The sequence below is a fragment of the Aricia agestis genome, chromosome 5 (genome assembly GCF_905147365.1).
Source record: "Aricia agestis chromosome 5, ilAriAges1.1, whole genome shotgun sequence".
Taxonomy (NCBI): Eukaryota; Metazoa; Arthropoda; class Insecta; order Lepidoptera; family Lycaenidae; genus Aricia; species Aricia agestis.
This window is the reverse complement of record NC_056410.1, coordinates 11503601-11529525: the sequence shown is the minus strand read 5'-3', so window position 1 is coordinate 11529525 and position 25925 is coordinate 11503601. Positions and strand designations below refer to the sequence as shown.

At 35.2% G+C, this 25925-nt stretch overlaps 1 protein-coding gene across 13 annotated transcripts in view; it reads left to right on the top strand.

Moving 5' to 3' along the window:
• The window catches only part of LOC121727254 (sorbin and SH3 domain-containing protein 1), a 135261-nt gene that overhangs the window by 37145 nt on the left and 72191 nt on the right, over positions 1 to 25925 (top strand). For 7 of the 13 annotated variants that reach the window (XM_042114970.1, XM_042114974.1, XM_042114968.1 and 4 more), the window contains exon 1: positions 2140 to 6143. The exons of 4 other annotated variants lie outside the window; for them this stretch is intronic. In XM_042114970.1, the coding sequence (XP_041970904.1) occupies positions 2537 to 6143 (3607 nt within the window). In that variant the 5' untranslated portion in view covers positions 2140 to 2536. Of the gene's footprint in view, positions 1 to 2138; positions 6144 to 25925 lie in introns of those variants that run through there. 2 more of the 13 variants (XM_042114969.1, XM_042114975.1) reach the window with 2 other exon arrangements.

Here is a 25925-nt window from a genome sequence, read left to right as displayed (position 1 = left end):
ATTGCTAATTATAAATCAGGTCAATATTGTTTAGAAAGTAGAGAATGTACCGGGGAATAATTTTAGTACCTTTTAGTGTAGCTGCTAAGCGAAATTTGTCACATCTTCAATAAGTATCTAGTTTAAACTTATAATGTTTTCTCAAATCAAATTACACATGGTTTAAATGATATACGTCGGAGAGCCATGCTTCGGTACGAATGGGCCGGCTCGTTTGCGCTGTGTTTCGCCGAGTGAGTGAGTTTACCGGAGGCCCAATCCACTACTCTGTTCCCTTTCCTACCCTCCCCTTTTCCCTTCCCTTCCCTACCCTCCCGGCCGACAACGCACTTGCAGCTCTTCTGATGCTGCGAGTGTCCATGGGCGACGGAAGTTGCTTTCCATCAGGTGACCCGTTTGTTAGTTTGCCCCCTTATTTCATAAAAAAATAATAATAAAATATCACTACCTGGTGTAAAACAAAGCGGCTTCTTACTGTCTGCTCCTATATACAGTTAAGACCTTCAAAACTACGCAACAGATTTTAATGTTTTTCTTTATGGATAAAGCTATTTGAGTAGAATGTATGATACTTGCATAACATAGTATAGCGTTGGCAAAATAATGTTAGCTTAGCCGGGCCAGTTAGTATACTGTAACATAACGCCTCCATGGTCTAGTGGTATAGAGCGCGGCTCTTGATTCGGAGGTCGTGGGTTTGATTCCCGCGTTGGAAACATGTTATTTCCAAGTTTGGTTATCTGTGGTTAGGACAATGCAGGCTGATCACCTGATTGTCTGACAAATAAGATGATCCATGCGTCGGATGGGCTTGTAAAAAGTCGGTCCTGCGCCTGATCTCTCGCCAGTCGTGTCGGTCTTTCGTCCCACTGGGTTATGAGAGTAGAGGAATACCGAGTGCTCTTGTGTACTGCGCACACACTTGGGCACTATAAAATTACTCCTGCGTAGCTGGCCTGGTTTCAATGAAACCGACCACCGTCACCGAAACCAGTGTGGGAGTTATTATTATACTGTAACATAATATAATATGGGCAACTTTACTCACCTATAATCTGTCTATAACCTATCTATAACAGTGTTGGCTTAAAGCAAATTGTTTCTTATTACTTTGACTAAAACTTTATTTCATTTTCTACGAGGGTCAAGTAAACAAGGAAGCGTATCTTATCTAAGCTTATCCGAGCTCTGGGTGGCCACATTCCAGATACAATCAAGTGTGCCACGTACATGGGTGTTGCATAACTAGAGGTGACAACTGCAGTCTGCGACTCTAGACTTGTTATTCTGATTGAATACTTCCATAGCCAAGAATAGCTCAATGCTAGTCTTGATCTAGTGAGATTAATAGTTTAGATCCTAGGCCAAATTTTATTTTGTACGGCAATAATAAGTTTTATTTTGGCATTCAAAGCGTGAATAGACTCTAAACCACTAGGCTGTATTAGTGGCCTAAATATGAATTAAGGTCGCCATAATGTTGTCACTTGTGGTATTTCTGTTTCACCTTTTAATGTCGTCCATGTAAAAAAATACGCAAACGTAATTTTCAATAGTAGCTGCTCAACATCCACGTACGATAGTAAGTATGTAAGATTATTATGACCGCTGTCATTACACCTTCAACCTTTCCTGGAATGTTGATGTTTTTGTTGGTGTGTCGCCAAGTATCCCGCTTATTTTAGAGTTCAGTATTTTTCACTGTACTGTGTGTACATTTATGCATTTCTGTTCTTGAAACCCACATAAAATGAACTTTAGACGTTGACAAACAACCGAAGTAGAATTACACTGCTTGAATTTTCGCTCTTACGTAAAGTGTTAAGTAGAAATTACAATAATTATACTTAATATAATTTTTAGGTACTGTTAAGATTATTATATTTATTTTAATGTATTAGTTTGATAAAAACAAAATTATATAACATTGAAATGTTACAAGGTCTTCAATCGGGCTGATTTAATTAACAAATTAATATTTTACAGCCGCGTCGTAGGGCCAAAACGAGTGCTACGGTCTATTGTTTGTTAAATCCGTCTCCGTTAGCCAGCCTAAAATGGTTGTGTCGTGTGTGTGCAATATTAATCAGTATTAAATGATTGAAATCATGATGATAACATGCGCCTGCTGTTAGTATCAGAGTGCGGCACACTCCCCTCGCCGGCTCGCGCGAGCCACTCGCACGTCTGCGTAAAAATAAAAGTCCACTGCGCTTGCGTACTTCAACCTATATAGAAATTATTAGTAAATCGCGGAGCGTGCGCTCGGCAGCCGCCGGTTCCGGATCACTTGCGAATATCCAAATCTAACCTCGAACAGTGTCATATCTGCTGAACTAACTTCGACAAACAGTTAAAAGGTGATAAAAGTTGTGTACACAGTGTTCATTGTGAAGTAATATTGCGACGCCTACGCTCATAAATAAATGCCGGCAACGTGCGCGTGAGTTTTCGATCGATTAAGACAGAGTAGACGTATAATAAATAATGATAAAGTGATTTTATATGTGATACCTGTGCAGTGTATTTCGTAATCATGCCGGATAAACCAAGAAGACGTAAAAATAACAAAAATAAACGGAAAAATAATAGGAATAACAAAAGTGAACAATCCCCTAACAAGGTCAGTGCTAATGACATAGAAAATATAGTTGAATGTGTGAATGACGAGGTAGGACAAAGTAATGTTACCGCAGACTTAGAAAACTCGCTCGAAAAAATTTCAAATGAAGTTAAGGAATTTTCTACTGCATTAAATAGTAATGAAACAAAACCTGAAAATAAAATTCCTGAAAATGAATCACAGAAAACTGCAGGGCCATCAAATGAGAGCCCTTGCAACCCAGTTGATTCTTCTGTCAAAAAAACAGAAGATGAGGTAGATTGTGCTTGCTACGATAAAAAAGAAAAAATTACAGATGATTTGAACTCAAATAATATTCCAAATTTATCCAAAGTAAGCGATACACAAATTGGCAATACAATTACAAGTGAACAAAAAGAAATTGATGTAGACATTTTAAATAAACGTGACGAATCTCATGTTGAATATCTTGTTGAATCTCCAGACCAAAAGGCAGTGCATAACCCTAAATTATCTAACAACGTAAAAAGTAAAAGCGTTGACAATGATGATAGTCCAACTATAACTGAAGTAACGGAAGAAATTGAACAAAATAATGAAAATGATGCTAGTCTATCCATAATAGATTGTAAGAATGCTATAATCACCGATGCTGATTCTGATATTGAGTGGCAAAAAACCGATGACTTAAAAGACTCTGACGTAAGCTATACAAGTGATGCCAAAATTTTACCCGTTACTAGCATTCCACTTAACACTGCGCAGTGTAACAAGGCTAATATTTTGAAAAGTGAAGACGAGATTTCACTAAGAAATTTTTTGCAAACATTAAATCTCTCCGCCAATCCTGACGATTCAAACACCTTAGAAATAAGAGCAGAAATAGAACATATTATTAATAGGGAAATAAAGCATAGGTTACGAAAAAGAGGACTGGCAGAGGATTTAGTTTTTCAGAGAGGACCGTCAAGGTCGTTAACCGTGATTGACGAAGAAGGGAGCAGTGAATCTTCAGCTACATCTCGTCGCCAATCTTACTTAAGTGAAAAAGCTAGTGATACTGATGAGTTAGAAGATGACGTGTTTGAAAACAAATTTAAAGCTGGCAAAGATCAACGAGGTCAAATAAGACCAGCTCATCGCGTATATCCAACATTTCAAACAATACCGCAAGAGTGTATTCGTGTAGATGCTAAAATAAAAGAACCTGAAATAACGGAAGCTCGAGGTAGCTGGGCAATGAAACAAACAGAAACATTGACAGGAGCTGAGTTGGTTTATTTGACAGACTCATCCAGTAGCACTAGTTCTGTATACGACCTTAATGATGATAAAGAAACTGCGGAAGATAATGATGTTGCTGTGCGAATAATAACACCAACTATTGAAGTTACAGATGCAGAAAAACTTTTGACAAATTCGTGTTTAATGAAACAAGAAACTGATAAGAAAGATCACAAAATTGAAAATAAAGTAGTTACTAAAGTACCTAATGATACTGTCGACATATCAACTCAAAATAACAAACATATTAATCCCCACGAAATAGTTATAGAATCGATTGATAACATTGAAACTAATTTATATGTTAAAGAAATACCTAACGATAGTTCACCTATCCTTGAAAACAAAATTAATGACAGTGATCTTATAAAAACGAATGAAAATTGTCCTAAAATAGCAAACAAATATGATTTAGAAATGAAAGTCATAAAATGTGAATTAAATGATGCAATTAACAACTTAATAAAAGAAGTAACGTCAGATTCTGAATGTGTGCAATCTGAAAACTTACTTCAACGTCAAGATTCCTCTAGTAGCCTTGGATCGTCTCAATGTACAGCTAAATATAATCCAAATCATTCTTCTCTTAACGACGTCGCTGATATTATAAGTGAAAATCATATTGAACCATATACTCATGTCACTCACGTAAAAGAAGTTTATGAGCGAGCGGTTACTGATAAAAATGATTTGACCAATAAAACAAATTCCAAAGCTGTTTCGCAGCCGTATACGTTAAAAGAAGTATGTCTACAAAAAATAACGTCACTTCCATATGGTGATAAAATTATAGAAGAACTTGCTAATGTTTCAGAATGTTTACAGAACATGAGCTTACAAAATGCGACAGAATCTAAGAAAATATTGGAATCACACAGTGACGCCAAAAACAATATACCAGAACGTAGCTCGATACCACCTCCAATTCAACCAAGAACATCTTCGTTTAAAATCACAAAAGATGAGTATAATCAAGAATTTTTACCTACCCCAGGTAGGAATATTAGATGTGTGTCACCATCAAATAAAATGTTAATGGAAAAAACTAACACTGTTATTAAAGATGATAAGCCACGATTTTCACTGCCTACACAAAATAATTTAAAGCATACTGATGACAATTATTTTATACACAGAGACAATAATAAAACTTATCAAATGAAATCTGAAACTGGGAGTCGATTATTATCTCTACTGCGTGATACCTCTGTTAAAAGCAATAGTAGTCCATTTCTATACAAGTCAAATACAAATGATAATTTAGAAAAATTATCAAAAATAGGTTTCTCTGAGAACTTTCGTCAATACGCTAAGGGCAACAAATGTACAGTATCACAATTTGAATCACATGAAAAATATAAGAGCGATACGTTTAGACCTTTACCTTCCCCAAAATTAAGATCATTTTCGTCTTCTTTTTATGAAAGCGATGATAGTTCAGATATTACTGAAAACACTTTACGAAAGATGCATAATGAAAAGAGATATTTCCATTATTCTACGGGTACTTTAAATAAAGACATTGAAAATGACGTGTCATCAATTCAAAACATGCACAGACATTATATTAATGTAAGAGACAAATCTCAAGAGTCTCGCCCACGTAGACCATCATTGCCTAAGGATTTATGTGACCAACAAATGGAATATATAAGACAAAAAGAAAAAGAAGTCGATGCAGAATTAGAGCGCCTACAACGAGAAAATACATCATTGAAAAATAAAAGAAGTCCTAAAGCACCTATGATTGCCGAAGAAAGTTTCGAGCGTAGAACACTTTCCTCGTACAAAAAGCCATTAATAAAAGAAGTCCATTCAACTAGAACAGATAAAAAGCAAATGTCATCTATATTTAGCAGTAGTGAGGAAGAGCTGCGACGTGAAAAAATGTATTCTGAATATGTTAGTCAAATGGCTGAAAGAGAAAAGAGAAGAGAACATAAAGTTATTAAGATAACTAAGCCATCTCCAATAGAAAGTGCCAAAATTTCTAAAAGCACGACAGCACTAGACTCAATAGACCGCAAAGTCAACAATCCTATTGAGGGTGAATTTATTTCTAAAGCAAGAGAGAGGTGGAATAAACTAGGTATCATGGACCCCGAGACTGAAGACGAGAAGGAACAAAGTGATGTGTATAGAGAACCTAAAGTTATAGAACATAAAATAAAAGTGATCGATGCTGGGGAGGAAAAAGACGTTAAAAGACTTCCCAATCACTTGCAGGAGTTTGTGAGTTTTACGGTTAAAGACACAGACAGAAAAAACAGCCCTGGTGAGTCAGCGGAAAAAACTTCCATGCATGTCGTGGTGTTGAGTGCAGTGATTATTTTGATGTTGACTGTTGGCAGATATTTAATGAGACTCATACGAAATGTGTAACCCCTAACAGTTTTTGTTTTTAAAGTTTTTCGTAATAAGCATTAGTATAAAAACGCATGATTTGTAGTGACCACTAATATAAAGCTACTTTAAATTATATTTTTTGACTTGGAATAGAAAAATCATGTCATCATATAGATCAAGAATTAATAGATATCTACGAATTCAATTTAGTTCCAGAATCCATGGTATAGTTTAGCTTGCAACTCGACCTCTAGAGTAATAACTAATAGGATAATATGAATGTTCAAAATAAATTAATGTAACGACTGAATGCAATATAATTTGGCAGTAACTCCGCATCAATTTGATTTTCTTATTCAATTAAGCTAGTATCTTTGACTTAGTAGAGTATTTTATATATTTATATTATGTTCCAATATTTGTAAAAAAGGTTCTTGAGGCAATATTTATTACCGTTTATCCAGGTATTACAACTTACAAGGTAGTTAATAGAATCAAAATTATGTTGTCTTCCGATCATGGCATAAGGCATAATATTTTATAGTTACTTAAAGTTTCTAATACTGTTTCACATAGTTAACACATTGTCTCTCATTCTTAAACTATGTTTGTTTATTAGCAGTTTGCTATTGCTTAGGTCGGTCAGTAATAATTATAGAAATAGACAGCTGTTTACAAAGTATGGTAATGCTGATAACTCTATCACAGAAATGACGAGTGATAAGATATGAAATGCTCATTTCGCTTACTTTAAGATTTAAATTAAGGCTATAATTATGTAGTTTATTTTTGTTAGTTTTACTTATTTCATTACTAAAATGTGTAATTTATAAGTGTAAATTGTGTAATATAATTTTTTAACTTAAGACAATAATATATTTTAATATTACAATAGTAATTAATTTAAATAAAAATTTTCATTATTTATATAGCATATCTAATTATAAATTAATGTTTAAAAGTCTGAACTTTAGCAAAACAGTAAATAATAATATGAACTTATGAAGTCAACTTATTTTGTTCTCTACAAAATTTTGCAGAATTACGCTTCCGGTCTCTCTATTGTTAAAATGCATAACATTGTTTAGGTCAACTTAATGAATATTAATTATGGAGTGTAGATGGAGGAGAACTATCTTATATAAAAATTGTCCAGCTGTACGCAGTAAATAGCCCTAAAAAATCCTCCAAGAGTGGCGCTAGCTGCAACCAAGGGTATGGAATGAATGTAGCCGTTGGTGACAAAATATAAATTGAAGTTAGCCGAATAGCCGAGTCACAGAATTACTGGGTTAATACCAATATATTTTGAAAAATATAACCTAAAATAGCTGAAATAAAAGCTGCTAAATGATTTAAAATTTACCCTGTTGCTACTGTAGCGCCACCCTAATTTAACGCATTTCAGCGGACACTTTTTACATACAGAGATAGTTCTCCTCCATCTACACTCCATAATATTAATAAAGTTACTGTTGTGAACTATGATTTAGCTTCGATTACCAGTGGAATAATTGGTGTTGTTAATTCATACGTAGATAATATATTATATTAATCAGGGCGAGCAAAGCGAGCTCTACTATATCCCACAACCTGAGCACTTAATTTGTGGTACACTTTACGTAAAAACTATCACGCCTATTGATTTGTGCTTCACCATAGTAATGTTATTTATATGTAGATGTCTTATCATTTATCAATTATCATCAGTCAGTCAAGGTTTGGTTACTATTAATTTATAAAAAAAACTGCCCAATGGCTTGTTTCACCACTTTCTGATAAAGTGCCAAATAGGCTATTCACAACTTTTTTGACAGATTCTCCATACTTGATCTGTCAATTTAATTGGTGGATAGACTTATCAGGAAGTGGTGAAACAGGCCCTTAAAGATTATTGCCACGCAGAAAAACGACGTGAGCCCTCACAAAGCTCGGCTTTTGCTAGTCTATTTCAAATACTAATTGCTGTGTATTAAAAATAGCAGTTAATGTTGATTTGAATACTTTCTTACTAGGAACAGCGAATACTGCTATGCTGACGCACAGAAACAGTACTTAAGTTCACTTGAAAGTAATAAATCCTAAAGTCTCGCCTTGACACACATCGCGAGAAAAACTCATCCTGAATCACAGCACGTGAAAGTATTTGGACCGTCTAAATCTGGACCGGCCTTTCGGTGAGTCAAATCGCAAGTCCCCGTGTACTTTTGTTAGGACATTAAGTATTTACGTCGCTGTTGAGACGTTCCTTATTTACAATCGAGAGGTCAAGGAGATTTAATATTACAAAGGGTCTTTCACATGAAATGGATTGTTCGTTGAGATCCTTGATTTTTTTATCGTTTTGGGTAAAAGAATACTATGACAGAAATTATGGGGACACATACGAGTGAATCAAAATTTAAACTGATATTCCCTCGAATATCAGTTTAAATTTTTCTCCTCAGAAATTACGGGATTATGAAATGCATCACCAAGGTATGTATTGCAATTGTGTTCAAAATGAGTTAGAATACAATTAACCTGCTTGTTATTATTAAGATTGTGTATGCTCACCTTGGTCACCTTAGTTAATTTACCATTTAACCGGTTGGCTAAGAGTCATCTAGCTGTAGTGTTGAACGTTGCAGTCAACAAGGCGGGTAAACGACGTATAGCCGTGTGATTGAAATTTGAATGGCGTTGTTCAGTCACAGGGCTAGCTGTTTGATTGAATGGCTTTTTTAACCAGTCGACTACGACATAATATACTAGTACAATTGATTGTCGCATCTATATTATTTACCACAGATAAGTTGCTTAAGTTTAATTTAATCAAGTTGAGATCAGTTCTTTTAATAATATTAAGTTACTAGCTGTTGCCCGCGAGTTCGTCCGCGTGGACTTCAGTTTATAGGGCGCGATGTCAACAAAATTGGTGTCAAAAGCTTTTATAAAAAAAACCCTGGTACCCCTTAAATCAAAACAGCTGTGCTGTGTGTACATAATATTTCATTTTTTTTAATTAAACTTTATATTTTATGCCAAATTTTAAAGCTTATTTAGGCCCATAATTACACAACTTTACCCATAAACTATTTATATCATTGATATAAATTCTCTCTTATAGAAAGAAGTCTGGGCAAGCGTCACCGCGATGTAGGAGACGCACGGCGCCATCTATTTTGCATTTTGGAACTAACTTAATTTGAACAAATTTACGCTTTTTCACCCCCTTACATCCCTTTTTTTCAGTAAAAAAGTAGCCTATGTCCTTTTTCAGGCTTTAGACTATCTGTATACAAAATTTCATTACAATCGGTTCGATAGTTTTGACGTGAAAGCGAGACAGACAGACAGACAGACAGAGATACTTTCGCATTTATAATATTAGTATAGATTAGTATGGATTAAGTTGATGCTTCAAACCTTCGTGATTGAATTTGTGACCAACTTGCGACCAAGTAGTTTTGTAGTACTTTTAAAACCTAGCTGTTAATGTAACTAATTAAAAACTCAGTAGCTCTGTAAAATGTTATCAGTAAATGAGTTGTAACAGTTGATCTAGACCGTAGCTATCAATAGCGATATTAAAGTTTGCATTTCAACTGCACGAATAGTAAGTATAAAAAAGGGCAAGTTCGTCATTATGGTGACAGATACTATAAAATTGTTTACTGGAATTAAAAAGTTACATTTAAGTCAAAATAAAATAGGTACAATGTACATGCTTCATAGTTAGATAAACTTATAACATTTTTGATAATATGTACTTGTGTTTTTGGTAATGCAATGTAATGTTCAGTAAATATTATCTAGAACACTAATTCGAAGTCCATACAAATATTATAAATGCGATTTGTCTATATGTTTGTTTTTTACCACTTTGCGCTTTAACCACTGATCCGATTTTAATAAAATTTGGTATGGAGATACCTCGAGTCCCGGAAAAGGACATAAGACAGTTTTATCCCGAAAAAAAAATACGGTTTTTGCGCGATAATCGAATTTTGGCGTAACTAAGTTACGGGCTACGGCATCGAAGGCTACGGCCGACATCTAGTCGAAATATAAAACTTTAAAATATATTTTGGCTTGTTTACACTGACGCGATGCTAAATGGTTAGCGCCATAAAGGTACTGTAAGTTTGATACGACACAGTTACAGTTTTGCATGTAGGTATTTCAGAGCAGCTATAAATAAAGATGGGCGAATGTGCACTGGCAATGAGTAGGTGTTTCCTTGCCTTGGCTCGTAAATACTAATTTTCGCTGCAACTACAATATAAAATGCGATGAAACTGTGGAATCAGAATAAATAGCGTAATAAGTCGCTTACATCATTTACTTTGACGTAAAATACTACTGGTGCTATTTGTTTTACTACATCACCAACGTTAATGGGTTGTGTAATCGTGTCCTACAATGATCTTGTATAAAGTGCTTGACAAAATTTTTATAATTCGTAGCCGATAGGTACGACGGCTAGAAGGAAGGCGAACCTAACTTGCCGCCCCTAACATTATCTATCGATTATTTTATTGTTATTTTTAATCTAGTCCTGCAGTAAAAAACCTAGCAAGTTAGTAGAAATAAATAACTGAATAAGTAAGTCATGCTTAATAGATACTCACACAAAACAACTAGTACAAACTACAAAGTCGCTGATTAAGGAGTAATACCTCAACATAGCATGAAGCAGTCGTCAAAGTATAGTTTTTTTTAATGAGATAAGGGGGCGAACGAGCAAACGGGTCACCTGATGGAAATCAACTTCCGTCGCCCATGGACACTCGCAGCATCAGAAGAGCTACAGGTGCGTTGCCGGCCTTTTAAGAGGGAATAGGGTAATAGTCCCCTATTACCCTATTCCCTCTTAAAAGGCCGGGTAGGGATGGGAAGGGAATAGGGGAGGGTAGGGAAGGGAATAAGGTAGGGGATTGGGCCTCCGGTAAACTCACTCACTCGGCGAAACACAGCGCAAGCGCTGTTTCACGCCGGTTTTCTGTGAGAACGTGGTATTTCTCCGGTCGAGCCGGCCCATTCGTGCCGAAGCATGGCTCTCCCACGTAATATAAGTATTATGCAAAAAAAAAACAAAAAAAAAATATTATGGTAAAAGTAAAAAATAAAACAATTTAGCTATCTACAAGTGCAGCGTCGGTAAACAAAAATTGTGCCGCGAGTATTTTCCATGTGGCTAATCACACGAGTCATCCAGACATAATTTGGCATATCGGGGACCCTAACAAAGAGCATGTAAAGAGCCCGCGGGCGCGCCGGAAGTTATTTGACTGCGGAAGTGACGTCACGCGGGGGACGTGACATTCACCGGGTTGGTGCGTGATTTTTGTTCAATATTTTTGTATCAGGTGACAAAGAAACGTGAAATGTTGTGCTTGATTTACTCCCTATAGCTCTTTTAGCAAAATAGTATGAGGAATTCTTCACACAAGATTGGGGCGTGATTATAGTTTTTTTTTTGTTGATTTACTTTAGACATTGAAATAATATTAAGTTCCACAATGTTGATAATCTGTGGATCTCTCACATTTTTAATTCCATTTGCCATAAGTGACAACTGACAAGACATAATCAATATTGACCGATCTGATGATGTTAAATCCTTTTGTTTAATTAAAAGTTTTAGCAAAGCTGCCTCCTGACAAACGGCTTTAGCCCGAACAATTATTTTTAATTGCACGAGCTGGGTGCGAAAGCCTTGCTTTATTTTTAACGGCTAGAACAACTACAATTATAGGATTTTATAACTGCCCGATTGTGGAGCGACTAAATTGTATTTTGATGATCCATCTGTTGAGAATTTAGTGTAAGAAGGGACTTGAAAGTCAATCCTACGACTTGTTTTATCGTTATAAGTATATCATATGTTTTGATAAACAAAATAATCGTATAAAAATCCTATTTTTACCTGACATTTTTTAATTTTATGATTTATAGTAATTTTAAAGTTCATATTGTAAGAAAAATTTAATTCTAGCTATTACTTTTGTAATACATAATTTCATTTGTATAGAAAATAATCTAAATAAATTAAAACGTCTGTTATATAATATTATCTAAATTAAAATGAGTTATATTTTATTGAAATTATTCATGTATTATTTTTGAATTTATATTATAGCGCCATCTATCTATTGTACCTTGAAGCTATTTTCATTAGTTCAACCGGTATCCGCTAGATGTCTACACTTGTATAAAACAGAGCGAGCGCCCGCGCTTTGAAGTTATTTTTAGCGAATTGAGAAACTCCGTAGTCCGTGACTATTATTGTACTGTGATGATAACATTCGAAATGTTACGATAACAACAATAATTTGATGCTAAAGTTGAAGGTAAATAATTATTATAGTTAGGTGATATGGGCAAAAAAGTAGCAAAGATCGAATTGAGGAAAATTATCGACATTGTATCTTATCATATTTTTTGTAAAGACAATCAAACTTTTAGAATTGCAGTTTGATAAATACACATTTCTGTCACATTACATTCAAACCTAAATACACGCACCTACTTATATGCTCTACACTAGTTTTTATCATTCATAGACCATAGTCTACACATCACATTCTGCTATTCCCAACACATATGTGGGAGAGCCATGCTTCGGCATGAATGGGCTGGCTCGACCACGAGAGAAATAGCACGTTCTCACAGAAAACCGGCGTGAAACAGCGCTTGCGCTGTGTTTCGCCGAGTGAGTGAGTTTACCGGAGGCCCAATCCCCTACCCTATTCCCTTCCCTACCCTCCCCTACTCCCTTCCCTTCTCTACCCTCCCCTATTCCCTTCAATTTCCATCCTTACCCTCCCCTATTACCCTGTTCCCTCTTAAAAGGCCGGCAACGCACTTGCAGCTCTAATTTACTTCTGAAGTTGCTTTCCATCAGGTGACCCGTTTGCTCGTTTGCTCCCTTTATTTCATAAAAAAAAATACATTTCTGTCACACAATCACATCACATCCGAACACAGATGTACATTTACGCTCTACATCCAAAGCACTTTAAGCGGTCTCTTGCAACGCTCAATATAAGTCATGTCAGGCGAAATTCCGGCCGTGGGAGAGTCCGCAGCGGGCAAGATTAATTAGAGCTGTGGTTAAATTAATAACAGGGTCAGCCTGGACCTCGAGCGCCGACAATCCTGAATCAAACCCGCCAGTACTGAAATCGCTGTAACATAAGCGCAACTTCCACGTACGTAACGTGAAAATAGGACAGTAGCTCTACCATGAGTTTAAAGCTGTAGTATTTATCGATACTCGATATCGACTACGTAAATTTTTGGTATGGCAAATTTTACAGCGCCACTAGCGGTTACTTGCGGAACTAAAATCGCCATACTAAATATTTACGTAGTCGGTATCGAGTATCGACAAATACTATAGCTTTAAACTCATGGTAGAGCTACAGGTTGCGTCCATGTCCACTTAAATTTTCTGCTATTGTTTTGGATGTAGTTACTTTACGCCATAAATAAGACTCTATCTAGAGCCAACGTGTGATCGATCGAGCCATACCTACTATTCCCTGGATCCATGAATCTTCAACTCTTGTGTAACGTATTGTAAGAATGGAGAATTAGAATTTAAAGCCAAATAATAGGCGCTTCTTATTTACATTTAGGGCGCAGGCTGGAAATATTGTATGTAAATATCTCCCAAAGGTACCGCTTATCTTGGCCCTCAATATCGTTAAACTGGAATTCAATTTGTTTTACACTCGGAGACTTTACATAATTGTGTTTAATTTATAAACAAAATTACGTTCCCATCGCTTTCTTCCTTAGCTGCCTTTGTAAGGAAGATTAATTGTGAAATACTCAGCATCAGGATTCAGGGAGCCATCGATGGATCATCCGCGCGTTATTTATATTGCTTGTTCTTGCTAATGTTTACTCTTCTCCTCTTAGCCTCTTACTATGTATATGTATATACCTACTGAGTATACTGTTATGTTATAGATATTACATGTTTTCATATTGCCTGTTGTACACTTTTCTGACGGACAAGGACAAAAAATCGTATAAAAAGTATCTGTTTAAGTACATTATAAAATAATATTTTATTGTGGATAATTTTATAAATTAGTCTTCTGTTTTCGAATCCTTTTGCAGGATTTATACATTATTATGGCACGAGCTTTGTCAAATAGTAAAAAATTGAAAATATCGTTCGGGTTTTACTCAACAAATAAATAACTTGTACTCATAAATCATCAACAGAATAAAAAAAAAAGACGGGTTGCACTCCGGGAGTGCCGGCAGAAGTGAAAACTTGATTATTAACGTTGTGAAAATCGATTTTTAAAAAATCGTTTTTTTAATTAATCGAAACCCTTACAATCGATTAAATTTTTAACCCATTTTTTATGAAAAACGATTTAAAAAAAAATCGATTTTTTTATTAATCGAAACCCTTACAATCGATTAAAAAATATTTCAATCGAAAAAAAAACAATCGATTGTTCGTTTAATCGATTTCGATGTTACAACACTACTCTCCACTTACGGTTTTTCGATCAGCACGAGAATCTGACGCGAGTTTCACACATTGCAAAACTGGCAGATAAGCTTAGTTTTGCAGCATATGCTGTTAAAAAAATTCATGAAATCACTGATGTAGAGACCGCGCGATTAGTTTACTTTAGATACTTTCATAGCATAATGTCTTACGGCATCCTCTTGTGGGGAAACGCGGCGGACATTAATACAATATTTGTGCTGCAGAAGCGAGCTATTCGTTCTATTTATAAGATGTCGTCTTTGGAATCTCTAAGAGAAAAATTTAAAGAAATAAGAATTCTGACCGTCACATCTCAATACATTTTGGAAAATCTCTTATATGTTAGAAAGAATATAAATATTTTCAAAAAGAAAAGTGATAATCATAATGTAAATACTAGAAATAAGAACAAGTTAGCAATACCAATGTTCAGACTAGCCAAAATAAGCAAATCCTTTAAAGGCCAATACAATAAAATCCCAGAAAATGTTCAAAATCTACCTATAAACAAATTTTAAAAATCAGTTAAAGAAAGTTGTGTGCTAAAGCGTATTATAAAGTCAATGATTTCTTCGAGGACAGCACACCTTGGGAATAGGGTGGCTCCATGCAGGTTACTTTTCTTTTAATTTTGTTACATAGCTGTAAGCCATAACATTGTAATTTTCCATTTTTTTAGTAAAAGATGGCCCCGTGCGAGTTTCTTACGCCGGTTCTTCTCAGCGGCGTAGTTCCCGAACCGGTGGTAGGCAACGTAGTTTCTTCGTTCGACTTTCAAAAAGTGTATCATGATACCCATTTTTAATTAAAAAAAAAAAGAAAAAAAAATAGTTTTTAGTTTTTACCCATTTCAAAAATCATAATTATGCATAAACTTAATTATGCCTATCACATGGTCTCAAAAGTACTGTAACTATGGTGTTTTAATTGCATCCAAGTATGTTGAACCTTACACTTTCCGTAAGCGAAAAGATTGTCAGTCAGGGAAACGGTTTTCTAGCACCAAATCGAAGGCAATGCTTTTCGAAATAATATTTCGCTAAGTGTGATGGGTCCTAATCCTTGCCAATTACCACTTTACGATAGATGATGCAAATTAGGGTCATAAAGATGTAGCTCATCGCTCATATTGTCTAATACAAGGCCTGATGTGAGCTGACAATTTATTACATCCGGTGACCACTACTGTTGAAGGACTTGCTAAAGGTTCTTGAACCGACTAATAAAAATAAAGCTTTCAAAACTCTATAAATGAACAAAATATCATGTTTTTACTTTATATACTACATTTTTTTAATATACATACTTAAATATAAACAATGCTGCTATTCTACCAATTCAAATGTTGCGTTTTAGCCGTAGACGAATATTATAATAGCAAATTGATATAAACTCGATTTGAATTTTTAACTGACTTCCAAAAAGGAGGAGGTTATTCGTTATAGATACTGTAATGGTACTTATTATTAGTAATATTTCGTCTTTAGGCGCATAAACAGTCATAATATAACTTATTAATTGTAGTGCTCATACAAGCAAAGTGCCAATAAGTCTACGGCATTCATGGATCAGACTCCTATTTCCTACAAAGGGAAAATAATATTATTTGAACAGTGAACTACGAAAGATATTTTCTTTCAAAGTTCATAGAAAGAGGTACGACCACCTGAGAACTTCACAGGATAATGAGTCTAAATTGTACATCTTTTGTTAACACCTGAGCAATTTAAATGTACTTATAGCGAAATACTACTGAACTTACAACTAAGTATATTATCATAATCAGGGCCATCTCTAGCCCATCTGGCGCCCGTGTGCAAACATATACCCTAGCGCCCCCTAACAAGCGCGCGCGCGGTCTACATGAAATGGATACAAAGTAAAAGTACAGTAATTTGTCCGGCCGCGGGTGAGGACTCTAAGCGGTGGCTTCTTTCGTTCCACCAGACGAACTATAACAGCACATCAAGTTACCACATAGATAGGTACTGTCAAATTTCTCCAATATAAAATAGATAACAAACTCTATTGTTATTTGTTTGTAGATTGAAGTTTTTTTCGGTTTTGACCATGATGTGCTCTTGAGTCTTGACTGACCCTAACAAGCCTAACCCCAAAACGTAAATTTTATATCGCTTAAGTACTTCAATTTTACTTTAAATTTCATGTTCTATACTTATTAAACATCACATCATCACAACATCGGTATTAATTCGATTTCATTATTCGATTTCATTGAAGAGCTCAACTTCTCTGCATCCGAAGAGCCAGCAAGGCACAGTTTGTTTTCTAAATTAAAACACTGTGCTTTTTTGTATCTAAATCCAAATCCTCCCACTACCTATTTTGAAAAAACGAGCGATAGGACACTCACTATTACACCAAATAATATAATCTTCATTTATGTGTTTTGAGGTTCATTTCACGTTGAAAAATAAAGATTATAATATTTATTTTGCAAAAGCCGAGCCGTTCATGACGCGCCTTGCTTTGCTGTAATTTTACAAATATAAGAAGAGCTTCGAATATTACACCAAAATGTTTGCAAACTGGAGTTCTTTTTACGTTGGTCAATAAAGCGTGGGCCGTGGCGGCCGGCCAGCGCGGGCGCGCGCCGAGTGCGAGCGGCGCTCGGCGCCCCTAGGACCGCGGCGCCCGTGTGCACCGCACACATTGCACCTAAGGGATCGATCTTGATCATAATCATAAGTTATAAAAAAAGTTTTCGTTTCATTTATTTTTAGCTTTACATTTTAGAAAGTTGTAAAGATAAATAACAAATAAATATTTTTTGTAAGACAATAATAATTAAATTTGTTGGTCCAGCTGAATTTATATTTCAGACAAAATGATGATATTGTAGTTTATTTAAGAAACAAGTATTATTTGGATTTAATTAATACGAGTAGCTCTCAATTTCTTCTTATTTACTTATAAACCTTTAGGTTTTATAAGTAACTAACAGTTTTCATCAACAGGAGGTCGATTAAGTTGATGAATATTGGCATAATATTATGTGATAATTGATACTAACTGCACACTTAACTGTAATTAGTGTATAGGTATTTAAGTACAGTTAAATAATAAATATTCGTCTCTGAGTATGGGACAGTGAGAGTTCCTATGTTTAAAAGAGTTTCGATAAAACATACAGGTGATATTTTTGAGAAGTGACATAAAAAGTGGTAAATAAAGTAACAACAAGGCGAGTCACAAAACTTCATATTATCACTTTGAATCTTAAAATATTCAGGCTAGCTTCATTGTTAAGAACATACTTCAATTACCTTTGCTAACCATCGCGCTTAGAGACATGCCGCACATTATCCGAAAATCTGATCAGAAAAATGAGCGTCCGAATTTTTTTGATCAGAAATTCGGATAATGTGCGGCCGGGCTTTGATGATTTTACTTTAATTTAATGAAGAGTTTGACAGACAGTCTATGAAGATAAAGTCAAAATCTCCATTTAAAATTTTTTATTCGTCTATATTTTAAAGTGCGGCAGTAAGACAAATAGTGCACAGTATTGGTACCGACTCTATTGTATATTATGTAGCTTCCTAGGAACTCTTGAAAATCCAGTCAAAAAGAGCCAGAATTTGTCTGATCCGAAATTCGGATAATGTGCGGCCGGGCTTTGATGATTTTACTTTAATTTAATGAAGAACTTGACAGACAGTCTATGAAGATAAAGTCAAAATCTCCATTTAATTTTTTTTACTCCTCTATATTTTAAAGTGCGGCAGTAAGACAAATAGTGCACAGTATTGGTACCTTGACTCTATTGTATATTATGTAGCTTCCTAGGAACTCTTGAAAACCCAGTCAAAAAGAGCTGTTTCTTATTGAATATTCTTTGAGTTAATTCGAAGGGATCTGGCATTAGATTAGATCAAAGGTTATTTCGGTACATTTTGTTCTCGTTATTTTTGGCCCTTCCTGTCTCGCTGAACGGCGTGCAAATTTAAGTGACAGCTAAATATGCTTGCCCTTTCGTCTTCATCGTCATAATCATTACGTCATGAACAAGTACCTTATAAACAAAACAATTGACATTTTATGTATCTGACATCAGTTTGGCTGTGGTATGCTTAGCATTTAGATTTTGTTTTGTTTTTCTTTTATTTTAAGCGCTATAGCTTAAAATATCGAGCAACAAATACTAGCTAAAATACTAAAATCCCACATGCAAAGTTCTCTGAAACAAAAATCACATACACAAAACCCCTTAATTGTAGAGAGCCATGACGTTACACGCAAATGAAATCAAAGGCCCGGATCAAAGAGTAGACGAAACATTTTTGTTCCTGTGAAAACATTTTTCCATTGTTTTTCATGGGGTGGTGTATGCGTTATCAGTTCTCGACGCCAGTTCGGCCGCGACCGCGCCAAACTACGCACGCCCGGGTCGCGCGCAGTCTTCATATTCGCGGTATACATGGTGTTGTATTTTAATGGATAACCCGATAGAGTGAATGATAAGTTAATGGGTGGTTGTTTGCGCACGTGATCGGATTTCGAGAGGATTGTTTTCACAGATGTGAGTATAGTTCAAGCTTATACAGTAGTATAGTGTAGTAGATTATCGCTCACGTGAAGGTCGATGTTTATCTTTTATCGCGCGTTGTGATTTTATTTGGCTTTAAATATTATACTTTATTATTTTATATTATAATTAAACAACTTGCTTATTTATCAATTTTTTTGCCAATTGTAATTAACTTTTTTAGAAATTTCTAAATTTATTGAATACTAGTGGACGCCCGCAACTCCGTTGCGCCAAAATTTGTTTATCGCGCCGAAATTTATATCATAAGACCTATTATTGTAACACACATACGCAAAAATAAATGAATTTGAATTTGAATTTAAATTTGAAAACCGTACACTTTTCCACACTGGGACTCAAGGTATATCCATGCCAAATTTCAGCAAAATCGCTTCAGCGGTTTAAGCGTGAAGAGGTAATAGACAGACAGACACACTTTCGCATTTATAATATTAGTGTGGAAGTATGGATGATGTTTATCGTTAATTTAAACCTGCTGCATATTTCAAAATAATTTATCCATAATGCAGTCTTCGCATACCTAGAAAAACCACACTGTCATATTCGATTTTCATAATAAATACCTAGTTAAACGTGAATCACACTTGAATATTATATTGTTTATGCAACACCGTGATAACATTATCATAGTTATGTTGTAGTGTTACAGCACGTCGTTTATAATCACTGATTGCTCAAAATGTAGAGCTATTTTAAGAAAGAAAGATAAGGTTGGGTTGCACCAACTAACTTTAACTATAACTTTAACTATAACTACAGTGCATGTCAAATGTCAAATCTTTCGTTAAAGTTAAATATGGCATCCAAATACGCCATATTTAATCTCCGCTCATACGTATACCTGAAAATTTACTATGTTTTACAGTGTTATATTTTTCCTGTCGATTTTTACGGATAATTCAATTTTTTATACCCTCAATCCCGTTACCCGTAGCTTCAATAAAAAAAAACGCAACAGACATCTGTGAATTTCTCCGGTTAAAGTTAAGGTTACAGTTAAAGCAAAAAGGACGCTTAACTTTAACTTTAACCACGCCTCTGGTGCAACCCAACCTAAGAGTAGAAGTTGCAGTAGTCGTGAGTTTTAAACTCTTGTACTGATTTGGGTTAAATACAAATAACTTTTTCATAAATAAGAAGAACGAGAGAAATGACAGTAATAGAAAACCCTGGTTAACTTTAACTTAGATCCGTGCCAGTCGACCTTTCAAATGCGTTATGATTTAATAGTTAAGAACTATATTATATAATCATATTTTTAACAGATATTTCCAAAAATTGAGTACACTACCAATCCACCTGCAAAAAATAAAAATTTGATTTGTTTGTTATCAAATTTTAAATTTTTTTGGACAAAATATTATGTAACCTAACATTTAAAGATAATTTATTTATTTGATAATATTAATGTTTATTATGCGTGAGACCTTATGTCTCAAATTAGTTTAATCACTCTTAAATTACGATGTTATGACGTGTAGAAAACTTGATAAGGCAACACATAAATTAACTGAACTCATACATTAAACATAACGAAATGCATGAATGTAATGTTGACATGCAAATCATTGAATAAGCAGTTGGAAATGTAATAAATAAAGTGGTTACAGTGGATAGTATTTGAGATCAATATGCAAATATTGGTGCTAGAAAAAAATAACGGGATGCACTCCGGGAGTGTAGGCACTAGGCAGAACTAAAAACGAAACAGCAGCCCCTTTAGCATGGCCACAGTAGAAATGCGAAAGTACAGAAACACTGTGGAGATAAACTGAAGGTACCGTTCGATCTTTACCGCGGCTAACCGCGACCGACAAAAATTCGAATAAAATGCCACTTTATGACATAGACTATTGTCTATGTGGCCATGCTAAAGGGGCTGGTGAAATAAATTTACGCTGCGCTGTATTAAAACTTCCTCTCCTACGCCGTTTTGACTTCTGGCACTTTACTTTCCCTCCGTCTTAAGGGCCCACACATTAACAGTTCACCAGCAGGCCGCCGCCTTGCAGTTAATCGGAAATCGGAAAAGACCACAGACTCACAGTTCCCCTGACGATTTTGTAGATTTTGTATCGACGGTCAATGACTGTCAGGCAGCCTGCCGACCAGAGCCTGCAGGCTGACTGTTAATCTGTGGGACCCTTTACGAATTTTTGATCAGCGGGGCTAAAATGGTCACATTTAGCAATTTCAATCAAATCAGCAAATGAATTGTCAAAACTGACAAACTGGCAAATGTCAAATCAGTACGAATGACTAGATATGAATTGCAAGCAGAGTTGCATTTTGCGATTTAAAAAAAAATGAATCATATCATGTCATGATTCTCCAAAGCGACCATTTTAGCCCCGCAAGTGCATGGTGCAGGTAGCATGGATTAATGCCGGAAAAAAGTAGAGTTTCGTAAAGTTTCTAGTGAACTGGACAAAATTAATGAGTAGAGACGTCTTAGTACATACATTTGTGTATGCATAACTGTACTTTAAAAAGATAAAACCGACTTTAAAATTGTACATAATTGAGAATTAAAATTCCATACCTCCAAAACTACCGAACCGATTTTGATGAAACTTGCACTATTCCCTAAGTAATAAGTTGAACAATACTTAGTACAAAAAAAGAATTAGTGAAATCGGAATGTGTAGTTCCAGAGATATGCGAACACAAACATAAAAACATACATACATACACTTTTGAAATTTGGCACATTTGTTCAGACACTGATATAGACTAACATTTAATATACGAATAATGGGCACTTCTGGATATTATATGACATATATACTCGTCGAATTGATAAAATCCCTTTTTGAAGTGGGTTAAAAAAAAAGCTTTTGACAATAAGCACTGATTAGTCACTGAAAACTTACGGAGTCGGAGAGTTCTAGTCGGCGTCCAACATTGCTCATGATGATGAATGCAAAGTGACATGTTGATTAATGTCGCGATTTATGGATGTGACATAACATGGGTCAAGGTTTTTGTGTCAAACCGCGTAGGGAGGGCATTATGTATTTCTAAACATTTAATAAATTTTATTTTTAATTAAAAGCATACGAATATTAATTATTATGGTGAGCGCTGAGCTGTTACGCTGATAGGCACAGGGTCCATATTAAACAACGAGCTTTTGCCCGCGGCTTCGCTCGCGTTAAGAAGTATTATTATATACAAACTTTCATCTCCTATTTTAATCCCTTGGAGGTGGAATTGATCAAAATCCTTCCTTAGCGAATGCCTACGTCATAATATCTACCTGCATGCCAAATTTCAGCCCGATCGGTCCAGTCGTTTGGGCTGTGCGTTGATAGATCACCATGTCAGTCAGTAGCCACCTTTGAGTTTTGAATATATAGATTTTTATCACTTCCTTGCAAAAATTCGCTACCTAAATCGGCTATGTGACACGTCAAATATGTTTTCGGTATAAGTAATTGGTTTTAATATAATATACAATGTCACATCTACTACACTTGTACTAATATGTATTCTGTGCTAATACGCACGAAGACAGATATCCGGCGTGCCACTTTAAAACCTTATTGCCAAGTTATATCCACCCTTTACCATGAGCTTGGAATATCAAAAGAATTGAATATCAGCTTACAAGCGGAAGCCCAGTATTTATATCTGAGTTTCCCTGAAATTCACGGGAGACTTGAAAGAAAAATTAAACGGTTTATTCGTTTTGTTATTGCAAGACGCTGCATCGCCGTCCTATCCTTATTGAATCACAGGAATTGAATCAATTTCTCGCTATTTCAATACTTATTGCTAAGATACAAAATTGTTTCATTGTTTCATTTTTACTCTTGAAATATTCTTTGAGTTGAAGAAAATTATTACTTTCTTTGGTGCTTTGCTTATTTGGAGTAGAGTTTTTGAGCGTGTTATAGGCTCCAAAACTGCATTAAAAGCTTTGTTTCTGAGGCTTTTTGATGAGAGTTTATCTATGCAATCCATACTTACTTATTATTATAAATGTGAAAATGCGTGAAAATCTGTTACCTCTTCACGCCCAAGCCAATCAACCGATTTTGCTGAAATTTGGTATAGAGATAGGTTGAGTCCTGAGAAAGGACATAGTATACTTTTTATTCCAGAAAAATGTACGGATAAACGAACTTTGGCGCAACAAAGATGCTGGAGTCATCTAGTAGCAGAATAACGCTAATACCAACTTCAACTAATTCATATAAATTGGTTGCAGTTTTGGCGGTAGCCAATCAAAAGCGCTAGTGAACAGATAAATTCGCGTCAAAAAACTGAGAACCAGGCATTAGTGGATTTTCGTTATTTTGTTTGGCACAGAGAGACCGTGTAAACTAGGTCGTATACCTAGTCTATCCTTGTCCGTAACCTAAATTGATAGTACGTGAGCCCTAGAACATTTTTTTTATTACTATCAAGATATTTATTACTCTATGCTATCAAGCAAATTTTTTGTGAGTAGCTTCATTTTGATAAGACGAACGACATTTTTATCAGCGAAAAATCTTGAAAGTGGTAGCTAACAGAAATAGAAAGGATTTCATACTTTGACCGAAAATATGGATTGTGCTATTTGTATGACAATGTTACTCTTAAATTATATTACTATTAACCTATCAATATACAAAATGTCCTACAAATAAATGATAAATTGTTCGTCTTATCGAAATGAAACTACTCACAAAAAATTTGCTTGATAGTATTGTTCTAGGGCTCCCGTACTATGATCCTAACCTTATCGATGCAAGGCATAGTGTTTAAATGGAACTTTATTCTGCGATTCATACCGAGCTCTACATAAATCCAATACCTATCTAAAAACGGTAAAAAGCAGGGATTGAAGTCTGAAAAATCAATACCAGTTGGCACAACTCTTCGTGAAATACAATGCAACAAATTCTTGATGCTACGTTTATCATCCAGTTTTAAGTGCGTTGTTGTATGGGTTTGTATGAAGTTGTATGGAGTTGTATTCAACACAATACACAATAATTGAAATACAAGCATCGGATCGCGCGAAAAGGCATTAGGTGAGTTTATGGCTCGTGTCTGGATATGAAAATGAACAAAAGTTCAGGAAATTTCGATGACTCTCAAAACAAATAACCAAAATATTATTTATGTACTTGTAAAAAAAGTTTTATTCCGCATTATGTTCATAAAGTACCGTGCATAATTTTAAAATATTAATATTCTTGTATGTTACTTGAGTTTATAAATAATTATATATTTTAGTGTTATTCTGATTAAGGCAACTTTACCAAAAACACCTGAATTGGGCAAGGTCAACATTTCTGGTTCAAATTTAATTATTATGTAGAGCAATATTATGTAGAGTAGACGCTATCAGTTCATGTACAATAATAATAAAGGTTAAAAAAGAATCCATACTAATATTATAAATGCGAAAGTGTGTCTGTCTGTCTGTCTGTCTGTTACCTCTTCACGCGCGAACCGCTGAACCGATTTTGCAAAAATTTGGCATGGAGATACTTTGAGTCCCGAGAAAGGACATAGGATAGTTTTTATCCCGGAAAAATGTACGGTTCCCGCGCGATAAACGAATTTTGGCGCAACGGAGTGCGGGCGTCGTCTAGTATATAATATGGTCGAATTCAGAAACTTCCTCCTTTTTGGTAGTCAGTTAAAATATTACATACGATAGAGTATTAATACCTCGAATTTCGATCGTGTGAATCGCAGACACAATAGCTTTTCAATTGTTATGCGACTGCCGGGTGCCGCTTGGGGATTGATGGGTTAGGGTGTGGCCAGGAGATATATATACGTATTATACCTATAACTGTGCTTATAATCTATGTTATGAAATATGTTTTGATGAATGAATGAAATAACACAGTAGTGCTTATTGATTTAGTCATAAAATAAATTAGAGAAATATTTAGAAATGTAGAGAAATTAATAATCAAACATCGCGAATCCGTTCGGACGCTGTTAATCCACGCTGCAAACAGCGGTACTTCCATTAGTTGAGCGCAAACATTTGTTCACAGTGTTAAGTGACCGACACGGAAATTGAAAGTCTTGATAAAAATTAAAACAAACAAAGGCTAGACTGGTAGAAACGCATATAAAATACCTTTGTTGATCCACTTGTACAAGAACGGTTTGTGAGTTTCTTATGTCGGTCCTTCTCGCCAGGTTAGTTCCCGAACCGTAACCGAGAGCCCTATGTGGTTGGCAACACAGGACTTTCTGAAAATATTAATTGTTTCTTTATTCAGAAACAATACAATTTTTATTTATTTTATTTACTTACACTTGTCTAGTTGTTCATATTATATTAGTCGTAAGATCCGACTACTGAGTCTTTATTATTCATACCAATATTCTAAATGCGAATGTGAGTCTGTCTGTCTTTCTCTTACCTCTTCACGCCCAAACCGCTGAACCAATTTTGCTAAAATTTGGTGTGGATATACTGTGGGTCCCTGGAAAGGACATAGAATACTTTTTATCCCGGAAAAATTTACGTTTGCCGCACGATAAACTAATTTTGGCGCAACGAACGAGCGTCATCTAATTACAAATATAGGCACGAGAGGTATTTCAAGTTTAACGTGGTGTGGCAATCTATGGAGGAATGGGGTGAGACATTTTTTTTATGTCGCCGTTATCAA